Source organism: Amaranthus tricolor, chromosome 8, assembly GCF_026212465.1.
Source record: "Amaranthus tricolor cultivar Red isolate AtriRed21 chromosome 8, ASM2621246v1, whole genome shotgun sequence".
NCBI classification, from domain to species: Eukaryota; Viridiplantae; Streptophyta; class Magnoliopsida; order Caryophyllales; family Amaranthaceae; genus Amaranthus; species Amaranthus tricolor.
The window spans coordinates 24,424,380-24,447,346 of NC_080054.1; the positions used below are offsets into that span (position 1 = coordinate 24,424,380).

General features: G+C 32.5%; 2 protein-coding genes across 5 annotated transcripts; both read left to right on the forward strand.

Moving 5' to 3' along the window:
• LOC130821415 (uncharacterized protein At1g10890-like) lies at window positions 1–4,918 on the forward strand. Of its 3 annotated transcripts, none has more exons than XM_057687172.1 (5): window positions 1–205; window positions 314–426; window positions 1,313–1,528; window positions 3,931–4,150; window positions 4,289–4,918. In XM_057687172.1, the coding sequence occupies exons 2-5, from the start codon at window positions 329–331 to the stop codon at window positions 4,553–4,555; spliced, it is 801 nt and encodes a 266-aa protein (XP_057543155.1). In that variant the 5' UTR covers window positions 1–205; window positions 314–328; the 3' UTR covers window positions 4,556–4,918. The 3 variants fall into 3 exon arrangements, with proteins under 3 accessions (XP_057543155.1, XP_057543154.1, XP_057543153.1); XM_057687171.1 differs by having other exon boundaries at window positions 9–205; window positions 327–426; XM_057687170.1 differs by lacking the exon at window positions 1–205 and having other exon boundaries at window positions 212–426.
• A 3,432-nt stretch (window positions 4,919–8,350) lies between these two features.
• LOC130821416 (ATP phosphoribosyltransferase 1, chloroplastic-like) lies at window positions 8,351–18,537 on the forward strand. Of its 2 annotated transcripts, XM_057687175.1 has the most exons (12): window positions 8,377–8,820; window positions 8,917–8,976; window positions 10,834–10,947; window positions 12,735–12,800; window positions 12,885–12,992; window positions 13,228–13,311; window positions 13,925–14,026; window positions 14,116–14,229; window positions 14,308–14,388; window positions 14,676–14,795; window positions 17,184–17,317; window positions 18,184–18,537. In XM_057687175.1, exons 1-11 carry the CDS (start codon window positions 8,539–8,541, stop codon window positions 17,277–17,279), a joined length of 1,227 nt encoding a protein of 408 aa, XP_057543158.1. In that variant the 5' UTR covers window positions 8,377–8,538; the 3' UTR covers window positions 17,280–17,317; window positions 18,184–18,537. The 2 variants fall into 2 exon arrangements, with proteins under 2 accessions (XP_057543156.1, XP_057543158.1); XM_057687173.1 differs by lacking the exon at window positions 18,184–18,537 and having other exon boundaries at window positions 8,351–8,820; window positions 17,184–17,620.
• The last annotated feature ends 4,430 nt before the right edge of the window (window positions 18,538–22,967 follow it).

Sequence of the window (22,967 nt, forward strand, 5' to 3'; positions counted from 1 at the left end):
AGCCCTGAATAAAAAAAAAAGAATAAAATTGAAGGTTGATTAGCGACTACTCCATTCTGAGTTCATCCATTAGGGTTCCGTAACAGCATTTGAGTGCAGAGTGGTGAAAGACGAAAACATTGTTGTTTATCTTCCTTTCCCCGAAAAGTTTCAGGCAGGTGGTTCGTTGATTTCTTCGTTCGCCTCAGCCTCACCATCTTCAACGGTAAGTTCCTCTGATTAGCTCAATTGTTGTTTTTCAATTTGGTAAATTTCGCAAGATTAGCATACTTTTTCTCCCTTTTTTGTTTTGATGCATGTTTTGCTGAAAAAGTGGCAATTGGTAGTGATGGGAAGAGAATCGTCCCGATCAAGGTCACCGTCGCATTATAGACGTAGTAGAAAATCTCACAGGGGACGCAGCAGATCGCCTTACAATCATAGCAGGTTATCATCTTCTATGGAATACTTGTACTTCAGAGTGTGTTTATTATTTCTATGAAATACTTATTTTTTCCTGATGAGGTTGTTCTTAAGGTTAGCCTCTATTCAATATAATAACCTTTCTGGAGACTATGAATTTGAATTACACTTTGTTTGGATAAGAATTTAAGAGTGAAAGGAAGGGAAGGGGATCACAATGGCTGTGCTCCTTGTTTATAAGTGAGGGAAGGCAAGGAAAAAAAAAAAAGCGAAATGACGGTCAACATACCATTTTCTTCCCAAAATTCTGACTTAGGTGAACTTTGGTTAGTAACTAAATTAAGGGTATATCCCTTTAAATTCCATGCAAACAAAGGCAAATATATGCCAATAAATCCATGTCCTTTTTACTCCAATTTTCTCATTCCAAGCATGGTGTTAGTTAATCAGCTTTCACATTTGCCCTTTTGAGACATTTTCATTTGGCTAATTGGTGATTATTTCCAGCGTAGCTGGTGATTTTATCTTTTGTTATTTATGTATTCCTAGTTGGTTTACTGCTTTGAAAGGTATGTTTATGATGTAGCATGTAGGGTTAGGATTCATATACAATGCTTTCTTTTTAAGAAGTAAGAACTTGAACCACGTTGCTTCCAACTACTGGGGGGGTAAGCAGAGCAGGTAAATATGTGTGCTGCTTTTACTGTCTGATAATGGACATCAATTTGATTAAAGACGGAGCACTTCAAATCTTTTTTTTATTTTTATTTTTATTTTTTTCAGTTTCATGAGGTAACACTAGTGCTTTTGGACTTAATTGTGCTTTGGGTGATCACACTTTTGTTTTTCGTTAGATGTTGCACTTGAAGGACATACTTTTTCGCTAAACGCCTTAACTTTTATCTTACAGAAGAAAAAGTCGTTCCATTTCTCCACGTCGGCACAAAAATCGCTCTCGCACTCCAAGACGTCGTAGAAGTCGTTCAACATCGCCTAAGCGCCATAGGCGCCACCCAAGTCATAATACCTCCTTATCTCCTCAACATAAATCTCCTAGTCAAAACCTTGATTTGATAGAGCACAAAAGCGTTAATGACAAGCTGAAACTAGAAGAAGAGAAACAAAGGTATATCCAACATTTTGCTCCACTAATATCATTGGAAATGTCACTTTTTTCTTTGTAATTGATGCTAATTTGCTAATTTCATTGCTATCTATAGAAGCGTTTAGTGTTTTTGATTACGGGATCAAAAGACTTGGGTGTTTTGTATTTCATTCCTTTTGTTTGACGAATGACAAGAACTGTTGTATTCAGGTGAATTATTCTTGTGCGTAAGATTTCAGTTCTTGCCTAATCATAAATAATACTTTTTAACTTCAGGATATTGTATCTGTTTCATTTTTTTTTGTTAATGTTGCAACTTTTGTAATTCATACATATTTTTATTTGTAAACTTTTTGGCGAAGAGTTTCTCTCTCAGATTTCAATTGTGGAAATTCAAGTTGCAATTCTATAGTGTTTATTATGGTAACAAGATATACAACATTGATTGATTTGCATCTTTATATATGCACATACATAAGGGTTTTGTAGAATCGTTTTCCTAAGATTAACCCCTTTGCCATAAGGCGTATTTTATTGAACTATCCCCTAAACTCTTTTAAGTAGTAAATTAGTTTCCCTTTTGAATTTAGAATGTTCTGATAAAATAAGTTGCTTTAACCCCGTTGCCATAAGGCGTACTTTATTGAACTATCCCCGAAATTCTTTTAAGTAGTAAAGTAGTTTCCCATTAGAACTTAGAATGTTCTGATAAAATAAGCTGTGTTATGCGATTTTTTTGTTTCCTTTTATAGTCAAAGCATTATTTCTGTTATAACGACTTTTTCAATTACGTATGGGCTGGCGATTATTGCAGAATTACGTCGTACAAGTATATATAGTAGTTAGTGGCTTTTTACCGGTGGTAATCAAAACTCTGAATCCAAACAAAGTAGTAAGAGTTGCATCTGATGACAGGATTCTGTGTAGCTAAAAATTTTAACTGTGTTCATTTGGTGGCTAAGGTGAATATTTTGACTCAATATTTTTGTTTGAATGTCTCTTAGGAGTATTTTTCCAAAGACTAATTTAAGTTCTAACATAAAAAAGGTTACTATACAAGTATGCATTCTCGTTATGCTGTGACGGAGCTAAAGGGTGTCGGGGTTGGCCACGCCCCGCTCTCAATTTTTGAAATTTCTCTTTTATGGTAATAGTTATAAAGAATAACGGCCCGTTTGGTTAGTGGTACTAAATGGTAGTAATGGGAATGATCTTTAGTGTAAAATTTCATCAAAAGTTCCATATTATTCCCATGGTAATGAAACTTTGATCACAAAAAAGTTTATTTGTTTACAAACTTCTATTACCACCTAATACCACCTGTCCCAATGAAAATGCATTGGAATGGATTTTATGAAGAAAATGAGATAATTGGAGTTGGACAAGCATGGCTATTAAGGTAGCCAAGAGATTTTTCAACTAAAATTACACTAATTTTTCATTCCCATTACCACCGTTTATTACTACCTACGAAACGGGCCGTTATGATTTTCGGCCCCTTGAACAACTTTAGTCTAGTCTTTTGGCTTTCCTTCACCTTTTTTATGTATATTTGTTGCAGTTCTTTTTTTTTTTCTTTTAAGAAGAAGAAAAGACCCGTTTGCGCTTGGAACTTTAGGATATTGAGTGAAATGTTTTATACATTGAGAAGACTCATGTCTAGTCAGCTGGTGAACCGAGTTTAGTTATCAATAGTAAAATGGTTGTTATTATCTACATTGAATTATGATAAATGTGACATCTAACTATGTCAACCGGCCGGCACAAATTGCTTCTAGCTGATCCTGGGAGCGCAATTTCTGTCAGATCAAGCAACGAAGAAACGGGGCTGGATTAGATTGGATTTGGTTTCAGTCTTGGTGTTCTGATGAACTCGTGAATATTTCAATCTTGCCCATTTTATCAACTTTGAGTTTGAGAAAGGCACCTGATTATGTTGGCTGATTGTTTTTGTTTAACATAGATATACACAGAAATATGTCATGCATCTTGAAGAATGTAGAATGATATTTGCTGAGAAAATTAGTACTTTCATGGTTAGTTTCAAGTGCAGAAGGTTACTTGACATTCTCCTCAACAGGATAATCTGAAGGAAGATACCGCTATATTTCAACTTGTTATATTTGATCATCAATTGGCTGCCTGCTTTCTGTACACCAGTTTTGTCATTGTTTGGATCTGGATTCCTTTAGAGGTATGCCTTAAATACGTTAAGATAGTGTAAAGGTCAGACATTCATTACTTGAAGAATGGAAAAGAGGCGAACCAAACAACTTTTCCTTTAGTACCTGCATTTCAATATCATTAACGGCCCTACGACGTTGTAGAATCTGTTTGCCAATTGGTTGTGTAGCAGGCAAGGACATTTTCTGTGCCGTATTTTTATCATATATGGGATTAATATCATCCCTTTCTCCCATCAGGCGTCAGCAGGAAGCAGAATTAAAACTAATCGAGGAGGAAACTACCAGGAGAGTGGAGGAAGCAATTCAGAAAAAAGTTGCTGATAGTTTAGACTCTCAGGAGATTAAGCTAGAAATACAGATGCTCTTGGATGAAGGTAGAAAGAAGCTAACTGAAGAGGTTGCTGCTGAGCTAGAGCGAGAAAAGCAAACAGCTCAAATCGAGGCTCAGCGGAAAGAGGCAAGTAGCTATGTCTGTACATTTGAATATCAAGCTTTGTACTTGTTAGAGTGTATTCAGATTAGTTTGGTCTGAACATGGTGCATTCTGAAGAATACCCTCATAGCAAAATAGCTTGACAGTTTTCAGTGTCTTCAGGAGCAAGCTCGAAAGGAGAAAGAAGAGCTTGAAAAGATGCTGGAAGAGAACCGTCGGAGGCTTGAGGAAGCGCAGAGGCTAGAAGCACTAGAGCAGCAGGAAATGGAAGAGAAACGTTATCGGGAACTTGAAGAGATGCAAAAAAAGAAGGAAGAGGCCATGCGGAGGAAGAGACAACAAGAGGAGGAAGAACGGATGAAACAAATGGTGTTGCTTGGGAAGAACAAGTCTAGGCCTAAACTGTCATTTGCCCTCAACTCAAAATGACCAAACATTATAACATGTGAAGACTTGAGTTACAAATCGAACGAATCTCTCATTCCGAGTTAATGTGGATATGATTTTGGTGCTTGTCGATCTTGTTTTCGATGTTATAGCTTGTAAATTTATCAAGTGAACCCTTCAGATGTTTCACCAAGAGATACTATCTCCGTTGGTTGCAATTTCCAATTTAGGTTTGTACCCAATTTTGCTTGTTTAAGACTAGTCAAGACATGCCTTCCTCAAGTCTAAATCCAAAATCGTAAGGATTGTAGTACTTAATGTTGTAAATGTTAGGAACGACAATTCTGTCTGAATTTACTCTTAATCATATAATTAATTGATGAAAATCATATTGGTTCCTCCAAATAGATACAATGAGAACTTCAAATTGGTTAGGTTTTTGGCCTAGTGAATCATAAATTTAATATCATATTCTGATAGCTATGAAATAGTTAAAAAAAATTTAGAATATTTTACGTTTGAAATTTAAGAATAATTTTTCTAATTATATTGGGAAAAAATTTATTCAACTCATAATTATGAAATGTTAAACTCAAATACAAAAAATGATAAATTAATACAATTCTTTAAATTTTTTAATAGTTATACTTCCATAAAAAAACCTGACATATAAAAGAGAGACACACAACTATTAAAGAATCAAAGGTAGCAGTGCATCATAATTCAAAATATTTGATGTATAACTCTAAAATATTGGATCTAGGTCAATCAGTGTGATTGAATTAAAACTTGACAGGCACAAAGATCTATTCAAAACACATATGATAATTCGATATATATCCGACCTAATAATTGAATAACTAGTTTCTTGAAAGACTATCTTTTTAATAGACGTGTCACAAGCCCAACTCATTAAAGATGAATGTATACTTATCGTATTCTTAATGCCTATTTATATTATACTTAATGCTTATTTAGCGTATCCTTAATGCCTACTTTCAATATCTTAAATGTCTACTTATAATATTTTTAATGTCTATTTACAACATTTTAAAAAATATGTAATGGACAGGCCCAATTAGAAATAATCTCTCAAAAAGACAAAAAAATGAGATGGATAAGCTAATATATTAAAAAAAAAAACGAAGTACAAAATAAGTCAAAATCTAATTTATTTCCAAAAATAAGGGTGTAACTTCCAAACCTGAGGTTTGGGCTGCGAACAAGTGTTTAAATTTTTAAAGTTGTTCGCAATTAATAATTGCGAACAGACAAGTTGACTTGTTTGACCCTGTTCGCAGTTAGTAACTGCGAACATATCGAGCATAAATACAGCTGCGGGTCTCTTCTTTCCCATTTTTCCCAAATTCAAAACTCTAACCTGCTAAAACTTGACATTCCCCTTTCAAAAACTAATTTTAGACTGCCTTCAATCCATCAATTCTTACATTTCTCTTTCAATTTGGCACTTCAAATTTAGTCTGGGATACTCTAGCTTGCGAAAAGGTAAACTTTTATGCGTTTTTTTTAACTATATATATATATATATACATATATATATATATATATACATATATATATATATATATATATATATATATATATATATACATATATATATATATATATATACATATATATATATATATATATACATATATATATATATATATATATATATATACATTTATACATATATATATATATATATATATATATATATATATATACACACACATATATGATATATATATATATACATATATATATATATATATATACATATATATATATATATATATATATATATATATATATATTTATTTATTTATATATACACATATATATACATACATATATATATATATATATATATATATATATATATATATATATATATATATATATATATATATATATATATATATATATATATATATATATATATCGTTTTTTAGGGTTTTAATGAACTTTGATTATTTACTCAAATGTAAATGTAGGTCACTAGTTCTAAAATCTACACTCTTCTTATTCATCTACAATTAATCAAGGTAATGTTTAATTGTTTTAATAGCTTTATTTTATTTTTTTTAAGTATTGTTGTTGATGAGCATATTAAATTAGTTGAGTATTATGTACATTATATATTATTAGAAATTTCAGTACTCATTAACATAACTACAATTTAATTAACACATCATTTACATTTTCATAACATATGTTATAGTTTTTGTGGGACCTGTACCCTGCCGAAGCCTACGCAGTTGTGCCCGAGCACTCGGGGATTTTAGTAAAGTGCGTGGAGGGCTTCTGTGCCACTCATATGCTTCGACATTGTCGAAGTACATCTACCAGAGTGCGTACTGCGCCAATATGGGTTGGTACAGGGCATTCCACCACCTTAGGGCACTGAACCCGACTTGCACTTGATTTCGCGCAAGAATCAGGGTACGTCGAATTGGACGGAGATAAACGGGAGCCACATCGCTCGTTGGGATCATAGACTGGAGCGGCTAGCCCAAGGTGCGCCAATCGATGCTATTGGCACGCCTACTACACGTGACTATATGTCGTGGTTCCTCTCCATCATCGCTGATGGATAACACCACGTGGCATCATTGCAGCGGCCTATTATGCTCCTGCAGCACCTATGATGACCCAATTTGTAAGTCTTCATTTGCATTTAAATGATTCAGTTGCCAATTACATAATATAATGTTACATTAACTAACTATCAATTGCAGGCACATGGTGCGACAGCCATGGTCCAGTCTAGCCACGAGGAGCTAGTGAGGGAGATTGCACAAGGCATGCTCCTCGGCAAGCAGTTCCAGCACTTAATACCGAAAGTTGTTGCGGAGTCGTCATCGGCTACTGCCTATGTGCACGTCTCATCTCCTCCTTGTGACGTTCATTTGGAGGAGATGGACTTGTCATACCTCGGTGACGTTGCGGGGACCTCGCAGGCTGGGCCATCCTAGCCACCAAAATACTAGTCCCCTCCCCTACTAGAGCGACACACGAACACCTCTTACTACTGTAAGAAGCGTAGGAGATCAAATCAGTTGGATAGGGTAGATGAGGGTGATCATCGTGAGCTTTAGGTTTTTGTGTATTTTGATTGACTATGTATATATATGTTTATTTAGTTGTATATTTCAAACATTTGTATATATAGAGAAGCATTAACAAAATCAACAACAATTCAATTCGACAATAACAATAAAGAATTAATCTAAGTTATAGAAAATTACCTTAACTTAGGATGATAAATTGGTGAATATGAATGAATGAATTGAGTTATAAGGTTTTGGTATTTATAGAAGATTGATTTAACGGCTAGTTTGACAATATAACGGCTAGTTTGAACTGGTCAAAAAAAGTTAAAGAGCTGTTCGTAGTTCGTAACTGCGAACAGAGGAAAACCAAGGGGGTTGACCCTTTTTGACCAGCTCTTTGACTTTTTTTGACCAGTTATCTACTGCGAACAGCGCCAGACTTCAGATTTGAAAATCAGACGCTTATTTTTTGAAAGAAGTTGAATTGTGACTTATTTATTGCTTTTTTTTTTTTAATAAAGCTTATTCATTTCTTTTTTTTTTTAAAGAGACCATGTTTCACAACAATTTATGATAATTAAATCCGACTTTGACCTAATTATGAATTAAAATTATCTAAATTGATAGACACAAGATACATAGACACAAAACTCAATTTTAAATAGATTTAAAACACCCAATCCGAAATCACCCAAATGACGGAAGTGACACCTTTAGGCACCCATTTGCCGAACAGTCCAACGCCCCTAAGTAAAAGATTCGGTTATTTACGCACGAGATTTATCAAATGATTAATTAAAAGAGCAAAAGCATATTCGCACTGTGTCATTGTCCCCTCGTCACTCTCAAAGGCCGAGGTGTGTCCTCTACACATCTCGGCATCCCTCCCTCTCCCTCCTGCTCTCTCACCCCTCACCACCATTAATATCACTCTAATCACAAGCAATTAGCTTAACAACAATAACAATGGCGACAATCCTACACCCTTCTCTTCAACAATGTACCTCTTTCACACCATTTCCCCATTCTTCACTTCCTTCAAATTCCATCTCCGTTTTGTCTTCTCGCTTCTCTCTCAAATTCAGAGTCCACGCATGTTGCCAAACTCAAACATCTCCATCTCCATTGCCTACTTCGATTGATTTTGTCAATGGAAATGCGGATTTAAACTCCATTCAGCGTTCCGAAATTCGTTTTGGTTTACCTAGCAAAGGCCGCATGGCTTCCGATACTCTTCAATTACTTAAGGTTTCTATTTTACTTTGTTTGATTTGATTTTATTGATTTTTGTAAAGAAAAGTTAATTTTGTATTTCTGATGTTTTGCTCTGTATTTGATATTCAGGATTGTCAGTTGTCGGTAAGGCAAGCTAACCCTCGTCAATATGTAGCTCAAATTCCTCAGGTGTTTGATCCTTTGCCTTTTTCTCTGTTATCTTCCTCTTTTTACTATGTCTTTGAGTTTCACATTGATTTTAGAAACTGTACTGCTTAATGCTAAATTTTACTAATTTTGGATTATGACTGATTTCATTGCTTTGCTTGATAAAATACGTCTCTGTATCAAGTATCAATATAATGGTATTAAAGAATACGCTGCAGTGCTTCTAGTTCATGGTAATACTAGACTACTGGTTGGGACTATGTTTCCTTTTTCGGAAAAATGATTTCTTTTTTGAGGAGCTAAAATCAGCCTGATTATGGATATGAGTAATTAATATCCCTATCTAGAAAACGAACTTCACACATAAAAAAATAGGAAATTTAACTCTAAAAATCTCAATGTACGGAAATATTATCTTTTGTTTATCCTAAAAAAAAAATCCGAATTTTGCATAATTTTTTCTTTTGAAGGACTTTGTAACATATAATGGTCATACTTCTTATGAGAAAATGATTTAAAGTTTGATTGTTATAGGATAAATAGGACGAAGAATTTTAAAATTTGATCACCTAATGGTGGATTTTTAATATCAAATTTTACAAAATAGGAAATCAGTCTAATAAAAAGCTATAAAATGTTGCGATAAAATAACAATTTAAGTGATATTGGATGGATAAGATAGTTTAACCAAACACATAAAAAAGTACCAATTTTTTTTTTGAAATTACATAAAGGTAGTATTCCCTCATTTTAATTAATGTGACATATTTCTATCTATTAAGTATATAACTTAAAAGCAATAAGTTTGGAATTTACCGCTAAATCACACGTCAATCGCTGCAATTATCATCTTTTAATTTTTATTTCTTTATACAAAACAGTATATGAACATCATTTTTCTACTTTTTTTGCTTTTGACTAGTATTATACTCATAATATTCCAATAGACGATTAAAAATGTTAAAACCTAATCTATAGACAAGCATTTTCTTTTTTTATCTGATGCTGCATCCCTTGCCTTTGCTTAGAGCTGGGCCGTCTAGAATAGTATCTTTGATCTTAAGTGGATGCTGCGTTCCTTCTTTCGAGTTAAGTTTTTGTGTGATGGAATGGAAAACCTTGATGTTAGATGGAAAACATATCTTTGCTTCATTTTTGGTTTTATTGGTTATGAAAAAAAAATGACAGTGGAGCCTTGGAGGTGCAATTCCTTAAAACAATTTAGAGGTAAAGAAAAGAAATACGTTATTCTCAGTAATCCATATTGCTAGATATCGACTACATTACTGTATCACAATCGCTTTGTAAAACTTTTCGTGTTTACATCTATCAAATCACAAACAATCCGCATAGACTGCAAAAGACGTTTGGCAATGAAAATTACATTTTTTTTTATATGAGCTATGCAGAAATCTGTTCGAGGAAATGGAGAATGTTGCTTTTTGGTTATTTTGAACACTTTTTTTTGAGTGGTTGAACCTTAATGATTGGGTAATGCAACAGTGGAAGCATGAAATTCTCACGAAAACACGTCGTTGAAATGAGAGAAAATTAAAATACCATATTAAAAAAACGTGATTGCTTAGTTAGAAACTTTCTTTTGTGAGTCAATTCCTGACCCTCAAGAAAAAGATCCATTCATCCTTAGTGGTAGGAAAAAAAAATACATAATAGATTTACATAGTGCACCGATCTTCTAGGATGAACTCAAAAACAACGCATGGAAGTTTTTGTTTGTAAAAGTTCACTCCCTTAACGAATGCTTACTCTTCAATTCACCTTGGTGGATTGCTCACACCTTAGAAATTACATATAAGTTATGTTTTATGTTGTCTTACTACCCTTCACTTTGCTCACGGTGATGTATGTCTTTTTTAGATTTCAAGCTTGGAAGTTTGGTTTCAGCGGCCAAAAGATATTGTAAGGAAGTTGCTGTCTGGAGATTTAGATCTTGGTATTGTAGGATTCGATACCTTGAGCGAGTATGGACAGGTAAAATTTTCTACTTTGAAAGGCCATATTCAGCTTCAAGTATCACTTAAGATGTTTGCTTGCTTGTATTGTATTGCTAGATTTGTTTTTTCATTTGGTAGCAATTGAATTTCCTTTCTCTAGTTTTTTTTTTTTTTTTTTTTTTTTTTTTTTTTTTTTTTTTTTTTTTTTTTTTTTTTTTAGTTTTTGGTTGTTAACATAAAAATTGTAGCTTTTGTCATTGGTGTGGTGAGTTCATCAAATAGCTGAAGCTGATTCTTTTCTCCTGGCAAATCTAATGCTAAATTGTTTTGCAAATATTTTCATTCCTGGGTTTTACAAAGAATTTCATTTTACCTTAATAATCAACTTACTAAACTCTAAAGCATATAAAGTTTATTTAAAGAATTATTTGATTAGTTTGTTGTTCAACTCATAGCCAAACGCCTTTGGTGCTGTGCTGAATGTTACATATCTAGAAAAAACTATGTTGGAATGATTCATGTAGTTTTTTTGTATTTTCAAATGATGTTTTTTAGTTGTTTATGCCCTCAAGTGATCAGGCAGTGTTTCTTTTTGAATGATTATGGCAATTCCAATGGAGCTAAAGATTTATTGTTCTTTGGTTTTCGACTATTATTACGGCTTACTAAATCATGTGCACTTCTTATTTAATATTGCTTTGCAGTAAGGGTCATTTGGAATCAACCTCCTTACATTTGATAAAAAAGGTCATTAGAGAGTTTTTGGGGACAAAATATTAAATATAATATATAATTGGTTTGCTAACCGCGGTTATATAGATGCTTTTTATGAAATATTCTTAATTAAGGGTGTAAGAGCTTTAGCTGAACTAATTTCTTCTTTTGATGGACGAATAATTGATGGGATTCCGAATGGTTTTGGTGTTACAAGTTTTTTTGTAGGGGAGGGTATCAAGTATGTAGGAGGGGGTCGAATCTCCTCGTATCTTTTTTGGTATTTATTCTATGTATCCATTTTTTTATTAATTTACTATTTTGTTTTCTAAGCATAATTATAAGGGCAAGGTTTCATAAAATTGACCGCTCTACCTAGACAATAGCCACTTTAATGGCATTAGGACAAGTAATCTTTCAGCGGAGAATTCACTCATATTTTAGAGTCATTCTCTAGAACTTTTTGCATTAGTGTTGTTCTCTATTCTTATGAGTTAGCTTTCTAGTATCATAAACTTGCATTTATGAGTTGTAAAGCCGTATTAGTGTCTTGACTTTGCTCTTTGATGTCAAGAAGGCATATGGGTTCATTGAGTTTGTTTCAGCGCGAATGCAAGATACTAGTATAGGTGGGTCGCACACTCACCTATGTATGTGTGTTAGAATGTTTAAAATCAATGTTGATGCACCTAGGATTTTCTCACAATATGTTTGTTTAAAAAGCAATGGAATTGTTTGGTCATATGACCTTGAGGGTATTGTTTCTTTTATGCGAAAAAATTGTCTTTAGAACTTCGTAATTTTTTACCAGTGATTGGCCACTTTTTGGTTGATTTCTTTCTTAGGTACAATCATCTGCCCATTTTTTTCCAAGCTTTTGGCAAGCCTCTTGTCCCATTCTGATGTAATTTTGTCCAATAATTTTTTTTCAAGGACTTCTCGTTCTCAAATTGGTTAATACTAATGACTTCTATTGAATTGAATGCGAGAACGAGTAACAACAAACCATTTGTTGTCTATTCTTGAAGGCTTATCCATAACTTTGCCGGGAAAACAGTGTAAACAACATGCTCTGATTATATTACTGAGCACTCAATTTTTTTGCTGTAGGGCAGTGAAGATCTCATTATTGTTCACAGTGCCTTGGATTATGGGGAGTGCCGCTTATCACTTGCAGTGGGTCTCATTTGTTCCTTTTTGATTAGATGTACTAATATCCTGCTATTATTAATATTATAAATTACCATCTTTGTATTCCAGATTCCTAACTATGGCATATTTGAAAATATTAATTCTGTGAACGAGCTTGCTGCAATGCCTCAGTGGACAGCTGACAAACCTCTGCGAGTTGCTACTGGCTTTACTTATGTGAGGAAGTATCTTATCTAATCATTTCAATAATTCTTTCAGACATATAAATTTGAGTGGGATTCTGCTTGAAAACTTTGGTATTTTTTTCTTGTTGGTAGGGAGTGGGGAGTTTGTTTGGCTTGAAAATTGATCTGGGGACATTCATGGGATTTGGATTTCAAATGTGTGCTTTCAGAGTACATTGATGAATTTCATGTGACTGAAGTTGATATTCTTGTGGTTCAACATACAGCTGGGTCCAAAGTTCATGAAAGAGAATGGTCTAAAGCATGTTACCTTTTCAACTGCTGATGGAGCGCTTGAGGCAGCCCCTGCTGTAAGACTGTTATGTGAATCATTTCTTGGCTATATGTTTTATGAAACTCTTGAACTTAATATGTCGATGTAAAAAGAATTTGGAACCTTGTAAGCTTTGTAATCTATGGTGCAAAAATGCGTTTTTCAGTTGCGATTTTGATAATTGTCTTGTTAATATGGTAACTGGGGTAAAGCGGTGTTCGTACCTCGCCAAAAGGCCTAAAACCATGAAAAGTCCCTTGGACGGACAGTTTTTACACCTTTACGATGATGCTAGTATTGATTTGGTTGATTTGGAAACTTTACAACTCGACTGATACGATACTACGTGGCTTAATTTTTTGCGCTAAATGCAATTAGCACCCATATTAGAAAAAATGGGGTGATGTTGAATTTTTTGTTGATGTGGCACATTGAACTGATCAATTGGTTGATATAGTCAACTACATTCTTTTGGGATTAAGGCTTTAGCATTATTTTTGTTGTTGTGTTGAAACTTGGAACATTTCTATGAATGTAGTGAATAGTGATGGCCTGATGGGATGTAGTTAGACTAGAAAATTACAGACTTTAATCTGAAGTTGCTTGATTTTGTTATTTTCTCAAGACATGACATCCTGCCTTACTTTCAGATGGGCATAGCTGATGTTATATTGGATCTTGTAAGTAGTGGAACAACCTTAAGAGAAAATAATTTGAAAGAGATTGAAGGTGGTGTTGTGTTGCAAAGTCAGGTAATGTCTTTGTTAAAAAGTTGAGCGATCTTTAGAATGCCTTGCCTTCTTTTCTTTGAATGATCTATTCTGACCCAAAAACTTTCAAGGCCGTGCTTGTTGCTAGCAGGAAATCTTTAACCTATCGTAACGGTGTTCTTGACACAACCCATGAGATATTAGAAAGATTTGAGGCACACCTGAAGGCACTTGGTCAGTTTACGGTGCGCAACTTAATCTTCTACCCATCTTCTGATTTTAGGTTGTTGTTGTCTTTACTTTATGCATATGTTTCACTTCAGGTAACTGCAAATATGAGGGGGAAAAGTGCAGAGGATGTCGCTGAGAGAATACTTAGTCAATCATCTTTATCAGGGCTACAGGTAATTTTTTTTTATACTGTACTAGGTGCCATTTTCCTTGACATTTTTGTATGATCATTATTTTTTCTAAATTGTTTATGTATACGCCCCTGCTTCCTAGATAATCATCACTTTGTTCCAAATCATGATGCTAAGGAATGGTTGGCCATCTATGTACTTCTCAAAGTTTGTATTTTTGACTGTTAATTCTTGGTTGTGGAAGCAATTTGTGAAGGGTGTTTAATTTCAACATCTATAAGGTGACTTATAATACCAACTTTCTCAGTACTGTTTGTACTTCTATACAGGGCCCCACTATTAGTCCTGTTTTCTGCAAAAGAAATGGGGCAGTGTCAGCAGATTATTATGCTATAGTGATATGTGTTCCCAAGAAGGCTCTCTATACGTCTGTTAAGCAGCTAAGAGCAGTAAGCTTCTGTCTTTGACTTTATTTTTGATGCCGTAGTGCACAAATGTAAGCATACATGTTTTATTTGAGCAGCTGCTACTGAACTATTAACTGAAGCTTAGTCAGAACCATATTGTTGTCTCCTACTTCAAGAAACATACTTAATGTCGGTTGCTAAGTTGCACTCACTTGCAGCTATGATTTATGACTTTACGCTATATTTAATAAGCCATCATCTTGGTCAGGAATGAAAAATAGTTGCAGAAAGAGAACATTTCAGCCTTGCGATATGTTTTGGATTTAGTATTTGCTTACAGAACAGTATATCATGAGCCATTGAGGATTGCTATACAAGCAATGGTTTACATAATAAACACTCAAATCAAGTTGACCCTTTGTTCCAAAATTTCATCTCCTGCTTGAATTACTTTAATTGGATTTACTGTTTAGGAGGTATGATCATTTGACATTGACCCTTCATATCATGGACTGATCATAAGCACCAATCAAGTTTTCTTCTCCTTCTTTGCTAGCTTTACATCAAAACTTAGTCTACCCATGTTCTACACAAGAAACACTCAAATCACTCATTCAATACCTATTTTGGGTACAAGAATGTACACAAACTATAAAATGTAACTATGTAATACACTCAAATATGCCCAATAACTCATAAACACAACTCAACACATCCCAACAAATTCCATAACCCCAACTCAATTGAGTGGCTCCCACCTAATAACTTAATAAATGGACATATTTTAACTTTATAAATGCACTTCAAAAAATGTTAAAAAGATATTCAAAGTAGCATGGTGGTAGAGTACTATATTCTTTTCAAGATCTCTTTAATTTTATTCTTTGTTCTACAATTTAATGCTTGGTCCGCCTATGAGTGGTTCATTTCAAATTGCGATCAGTAATTATCTTGGAGAACTCAATCATCTAGACTAGGATACTAAGAAGTAATAACCTTAGTATAATATGTTTTGTTACACAACAACAACAATGCCAAAGCCTTAATCCCTAAAAATTTGGTCGACTACATAATTCAATATTTTAGTTCCAAACTTCCAATGGCTGTCTACATGGATTCTCTTTCTCCATTCATTTCGATTTTCTAACATCTCAATTTCTAAATCTGAAATTTTTGTATCATTTTGCACTCCTGTCCTTCAGGTCATCTTCGGTCTTCCTCGCACTTGTTTTAAATCTTCCAACTTTCTATTTCCTTACCAGTCTCCAATAGTCTGTTGATGCACATGCCCAACCATCTTAGACTATTCACTTTTATCTTATCCTCGGTAGTTGCGACACCTAAACCTTTTCTTATGTCATCATTTTTAATTCTATCCCCCAAGTTATGTTCACTCATCCATCTACGCATTCGCACTTTTGCAACTCCCATCTTCCTACTATAATCCTTTCTAAAAGCCCAACATTATGATCCATATTCTAATAAAAAGGAACTTAATAAATATGTTTTCTTCATTTCGAAAAATGCCTTATTACTTTTTAGAAATAGAAATTTTCTAAGTGCATTGATCTTTTGAAAAAAGGTGTTTTGGCATAGTTCTAAGTTTATCTGTAATCCCCTCCTCAAAGTGAATAAGGACCCCTTCTACTTTGTTTGTTCATATCAAAGAAAAAACTTGTGTTCTTGTTTGAAAACAGGTAAAAAGCTTATCGGTTCTGTATCTTTTAAAGTATGGGATTGTCTATAGCATGGGAACATAGAGGAAGAATAAAAGAAAAGAGGGGGGGGGGGGGAGGGAGGGGAGGTCTTGTGAGATGAGAGGTAAAGGAAAATTTTATTGTGAGAATGGGATTGTACTTATTACATGTAGTTGTAGCTTCCTCTTAATAAATTTAGACTTTCTTCCAACAAAATAACAAGCTAATTACATGAAAATGCTGAAATATTGAAATGATTAACTAAAAAACTTTTATTAATCCTTGACTATATCATGACTCATGAGCACCAGCTGTTTGTTTGCTTTTCAATGATATTGGTTATAAAGGTATTTTTTATCAAGAAAAGGCATTTGATCCTTTAAAGGAAAATGTTCAGATCAAAGGATTAATTTGATGTTGCTTTTGAAAGTATTTTGTTAATTTTTCTTGCATCTACATTCTTAAGCAGTTAAGCCTTAGTACACCAATGTAATCATCTTTAACCTAGCCCTAGTACATCAAAAAAACGTTTTTTGCTTTATCGGAATCGTACACATTGAATCCGGAATATGCTAGATTTAAAGCAATCAGTTTCTTCTGAATGCTTCCCGGTTCATTTGGAGCTTTGTTGCCCTCGTCCTTCCCAAAAGCACATCCATTTGCATTTGTTAACTTCAATTTCTGCGCTTTTACCCGTCATTGATTTGTATATTTTCTCAATTGTCTGATGCAGATTGGTGGTAGTGGAGTCCTCACTTCACCGCTCACCTATATATTTGATGAAGAAACTCCAAGATGGCGTGAATTGCTCTCCAAACTTGGCCTCTAATGATCAGCATATTTACTGCTCTCTTGTGCATTTTACAGGTGAGTTATGACCATTGAAGACAGTTTCCAGATAATTGTATGCCGTATTTGTTAGAATTTATGCATCCTCTTTCAGCGCATGTTGTCCAACCTGCATTGTAGTAGATAGGATGTATGAATTGCCTTATTGTAGTGAGTGCTACGTTAAGAATGATCTTCGATAGAAAAGGAGATTTGCGTAGTAGTAGGAAAACGTTGTCGGGTGCCTGAGAATTTCTGAGTTCGAATTTTCTTAAAGTGTAGTTGTAATTATTGAATGCTTGAATGTGGATTTCTGTATAATGTAATACTATGCTTTTTCAAGTTTGCTGTTACGATCTGTCGACTGTCGAGCCAGGCCAAAAGTTACATTTGTGCTTTTAGACACCAACCAAGTCATAAAACTGAGGTTGGCCAAGAAAAGCAGTCGGTGTATTATCTTACTCTTGGTCATTCATAGTTCAAAGTAAGCAAAACGAAGAAAACAGGGGATCATGCACTCGATCGAATGATTTTGGTCTGATTGAGCGTTTAGCTTTGCTTTTCCTCGGTGCTCGATCAAGCGGTCAAGTAATGTCTTGTTTTGCGTGAAATAAGCTTGTTTTGGCTAAACTACATGTTAATTAACATAAGGAACATGTAGTTTATTTGAGTGTAGGGAAGTTGATTATCCATACTCAATAAATAGAGAGGTTGTAACATCATCTACATTGAGGACTAAATCTATTTTAAGTTTCTTGCTAATTCTTAACATAGTTTTTTGATTTCTTTTACTCTTTTAAATCCAAGTTTATCTTTCAACATTATTTGTAATGACAGTTTGTTAGACGGGATGTGGTGTTTAATGTTTTCATAAATGCTTTCTAATAATTATGATTTGGTTGTAGGGCGAGAGTAGGGATGGCAACAGGTCCGATTTGGATCGGTTCATGTGGATCCAGATCCAAATCAGTTTTCTAAAGACTCCAGATCCGTGGGCCTAATTTGTCTGGATCCAGTTTCTAGGAAACTAATCCGGGCCAGGTCCAGGATTCGTTGCCATCTCTAGGCGAGAGTCAAGAACGTCACATCCTTGGGAATGGTTCATATTCAAGCTCATACCAGATTAATATGATGATCATAGGATTATTAGGATAGCAATGTGTCAGCTAATTGGATATTAATGAATGGAAGATGAAAGAGAATTTCGAAATTAGTATATGCATTTCACACCGCCCAGATGCTTCAATGATATACTTTCTTTCCCACATTTTACCCATTTATTTTTGCCACCGATACTAAAAGGTTGATTATGCTGATTTAAAATGGAGTAGTAAGGTATTTAAAAATGAGAAAATATAGCGAATAAAAATAATGATATTATATTTAAAAATAAAAATAAGATAAATTTATTGAATATTTTAAAATGAAAAATGGACAAATTGAGTAGGATGGAGGAGTATTTCACCATAATATTCTTTGTTTTTAAGTATTCTCTCTAATTCACTATTAATATCCCATTTGCTTTATACACTCTATGCAATGCATTTATTCAATCCTTAACATCTCTAATTGTGCATAATTAAAAGTTATGAAAAATTGATATAAATAATCCTTGCATTGAGACGAATAATCTCACTTGACTATGTTTAACTTATAGATTAATAATATAGTACAAACTAAGAGTAAGAGATGAATAGTGTCCAAAAAACAAATGGGACATTAGTAGTGAATTGGAGGGAGTATAGATTTATTAAGTTTTAAATTTTTTTTTCTTCATTGTAATTTAGGTATAATTTTTTGGTTTCGAATTAAAATGAATTTTAGTATAACTGACTCATTATATTATGAGTAGTTTTTATTTATGTGAAGTTGCATTTGATGTTTGATACCAATGGTCAAACGAAACAATTTTTTTGTTAGTGTTACCACTTACAAGGGTAATGATACATATATTCGACCTCTCAAACTCTACTTTAGGTAAGATCCAGTTAATGGCATTGGGATAATGAAAATATTGTTATGATTCGATTGTATGCTACACCTCCGGGTCTTACTTATTCTTCATTCCGGGTTTCTGGTCCAGTCCGGTCTAGCCCGAAAAAATCCGAGTTAGATCGAATATATATAAAAGTAAGTTTGAAGAGGAATAATATTTACGGTTTTTATGTACATACTTATTTAAAAGGCTTTATATTTTTTATTTCTATAAACAAAGTAATTTTTAACTCAAATATTTTAATTTTATAATAATTAATTTGCTAAATTATTATAATATCTTCCATTTTATTTATTTATTTTTGTATAAAAAATTACTTCCGGTCTAACCATCTAAACTCGGACTGGATTGGGAGGAAATCGGGTTAGACCGGTATCGGACCAGATGGCACCGGTCTGGTCTCCAATCTTAGCATTTTCAAAATTTTGATCTTTTAATTCAACAAGTTTCGGCCGGTCCTGTCTGAATTTGGACCGGGTGCACACCCCTAATCACATATATTCATGCTTTGTTTTTGAGTTTGAGTGTGATTCTAAAGTTTGATTGAACCGTTGAATTATAATGATGCTCGAATTATATATTCTCATTTCCCAATTGATTATATTCCTTTGTTCTTTTTTGGAGAATTTTACTTATCAATTTATTTTACAAAATAAAATTCCTAGTTTTATTAGTGATAGATTATATTTTATAATGAGAGTTGATGTAGATGTTTAGATGGATTGTAATTTCTCCTAAGACTTGATTATTTTGTCCATAATAATAGGTAAATTCAATATTTACTTATTAATTTAATTTACCAAATAAAATTTGTATCTTTTATTGAGTAAGTTCTTCGTAATATCATGTTCTACTTGTGCTAGTGGAGATTTCGACCCTAAATGTTTTAGCGTATTTGAACTTCATATTTTTCTACTCTCTTATTTTCTTTAAATTTGTTACTAAAAATAACACTTTTCCTCATAATATATCACTTTCACTAATACATTTAAAAAAACAGAGGATAGATTAGTATCTAGTTTAGCTTATTACCTTGACATAATAGGACTCATTACTTAGAGTCAATTCATTAGCATAGAATGATACAAGTATCCATAAGTTGTCCTGCTCTATGTGGGATTTGATCATGACTTTACACTACAAGTTGATAGGATTTTGATAGGCAATGACCCCTCAAAGAATCCAAAACCAAATTGCTATGAGCCAAATTTATAATCACATCGTTGGATCACCTTTTCTTATCTAAATTTTATTTTTAAGCGAGATATTAGATTATTGATGATGATCAACGTTCAATACTAAATATGGATAGGCCCTTGACAAGAAAATAGATAGGATCATCATACACAACTTTAAATATTATCCTCACTTATCTTACATTTCAGATAGAACTAATTTACTAATTTAAACAAAAATAAAAATATATTTTATGCAACTATTTATATGCTTTAAAATAGGTGTATTACTATTATAGTTTGTTTTCATCAAAGTATCTACAAATATGGTTGTTATACCTCTAATTTTATTTTCCAAAGTAATTATTAGAATTATTTTATATATTTAACGTTATGAGTATATTCAATGTTTCTTCTCCTCCCACAGTCCCATGCGAGCCTTATTGTAAAAGTAAAATATATTATTATATGATTTATATAATACAAACCAAATTTTGACCACCTCATTTTTGAACTAAATAATAATTTGTTTGCCCACATCTATATTCGAGTATTATTTACGAATAAAAAATATTTATATTCTCTTCGACAAGCTAAATGTTGACAGAATATGGTATAAGTATAAATGATATATATATTCAACAAAGTAAAATTCTAACATCTTTAATTTATATATATTCAGAGAATATATATCTTATTTGGCATATTTTTCTTTATGTATAATGTAAAATATAGTCAAGTGAGATTTTATTTGATTTGTGTTAATGCATATTTTCAATATATTAAAATTTTAGAATTTTTTATCATATAATTTTTTTCTTGTTTAAAAAATTCTAAAAATTTAATATTTTGAAAATATGCATCAAGACGAATCAAATATGATCTCACTTGACTATGTTTTACAATATACATAGAGAAATATATGCCAAATAAGATCAATTTATGAACAGTAGTTGTTATAATAACTGTAACAACTATTAAGAAAACCAAGGGAAATATATTGAATTTTACTTTTTAATTTAAGCCATTTTTTTGTGCTATTTTCTTTCTAAAGAAAAATAATTTTACCATAATTTCACTTATTTTTTTATTATTTTATAATTTTATTGATATTTTATAAGTATAAGAAACATCACGAGTCACATGAATTCATTTTTGTTTATTATTTTGTACTACTATAAAACAATTTATACTCATATTTAACACAAAGACAGCACTTGAATTCTAAAAGAACATGCAGAAAAAGTATAACAAAATATAAGTGCAAATCGGAGTACATAAAACGTGAATATCAACAAGCAAAGCCACCAAAAGGTGAATTATATATTATAGAATATAACATACCACCTTTAACTTTAAAAATTGATCATATAATTGAAAATGATTTTGTTTTTTTTTTTAAAAAAACTAGGAACCACTATAAGTGCATCTCAGTGCATAAAGCGTCTTTACTTAGCAAGGATTCAAGAAAATTTTTTATCATAGCTTGCATTTTATCAATAAACTATTTTAAAACTCGAATAAACTATTTACTTTTCAGTCACACAATAACACCTTGATCAGCGCGTTCACCAAGGCAACCTTCAAGTTGGGACCAAAATATAAATAAAAAAGACACCTTTATTCCAAGTTACAATTGCGTGGTAAGTAAGAGATGATGCAAAAATAAGATGGGAATTGAGTAAGCCGCAATAATAGTTTCTATTTTCTACAACTAACTAAGTAGAATTATAATATATATATGTCACAAATTCTCAAATGAGAGGTTATTATAGTGAGAATAATTTTATTAGTCTAATGTATATTTATTATCTTAAAATAATAACTTATAATTTTAAAGTGATCACTTTTAATTTTAAAGTGATAACATTTTAAAGTTAAAATGATCAATTATAACCTTGAAATAGTCACTTATAATTATAAAGTGATCAAATTATAAAATAGACTAATTATATGGGTTATCCTCTCGTGATAATACGATCTCATACTACCAGTGACGGATCCAAAGAAAAAAAGAACCAATATCAAAATTTTAAACTAAAATGCACTTTATAGGTTTTAACCATGATCACTCGTATGGAAGGTAATACACTAATCAACTCATCTAAGGTACAGTCACATATACTATTTAATTATATTTTAGATTTAAGTGATATCAACTGACCTCAATAACTACACACTAAATCCCCTCATGCATACAACACTTATTGTATATTTATATAAGGGAAGGATCAAGTAAAAACAACTAAAGTGGTGAAAATTGAAAACCAGTGAGATAAAGGATGTACATATTATTGTGTAGGAAAAAATTCATATTATTTACAGAATTATCATCCAAATATGTACACCTTTTAAGCATATATGTACATCTTTAAGAAAATATCCAATTATTTATAAAATTGCCATCAAAATATGTACACTATTTAATTTTTTATGTACACCTGTTTCAATTTATTGATTTTCACATGATCCAAAATCTATATATATATATATATATATATATATATATATATATAAG

Coding starts and splice junctions, on each gene's coding strand:
- LOC130821415 (XM_057687170.1), top strand. CDS start 293: ATGCATGTTTTGCTGAAAAAGTGGCAATTGGTAGTGATGGGAAGAGAA. Junction 427..1,312: donor TCGCCTTACAATCATAGCAG/GTTATCATCTTC, acceptor TTTATCTTACAG/AAGAAAAAGTCGTTCCATTT. Junction 1,529..3,930: donor CTAGAAGAAGAGAAACAAAG/GTATATCCAACA, acceptor TTCTCCCATCAG/GCGTCAGCAGGAAGCAGAAT.
- LOC130821416 (XM_057687173.1), top strand. CDS start 8,539: ATGGCGACAATCCTACACCCTTCTCTTCAACAATGTACCTCTTTCACA. Junction 8,821..8,916: donor ATACTCTTCAATTACTTAAG/GTTTCTATTTTA, acceptor TTTGATATTCAG/GATTGTCAGTTGTCGGTAAG. Junction 14,027..14,115: donor GTGTTGTGTTGCAAAGTCAG/GTAATGTCTTTG, acceptor AAAACTTTCAAG/GCCGTGCTTGTTGCTAGCAG.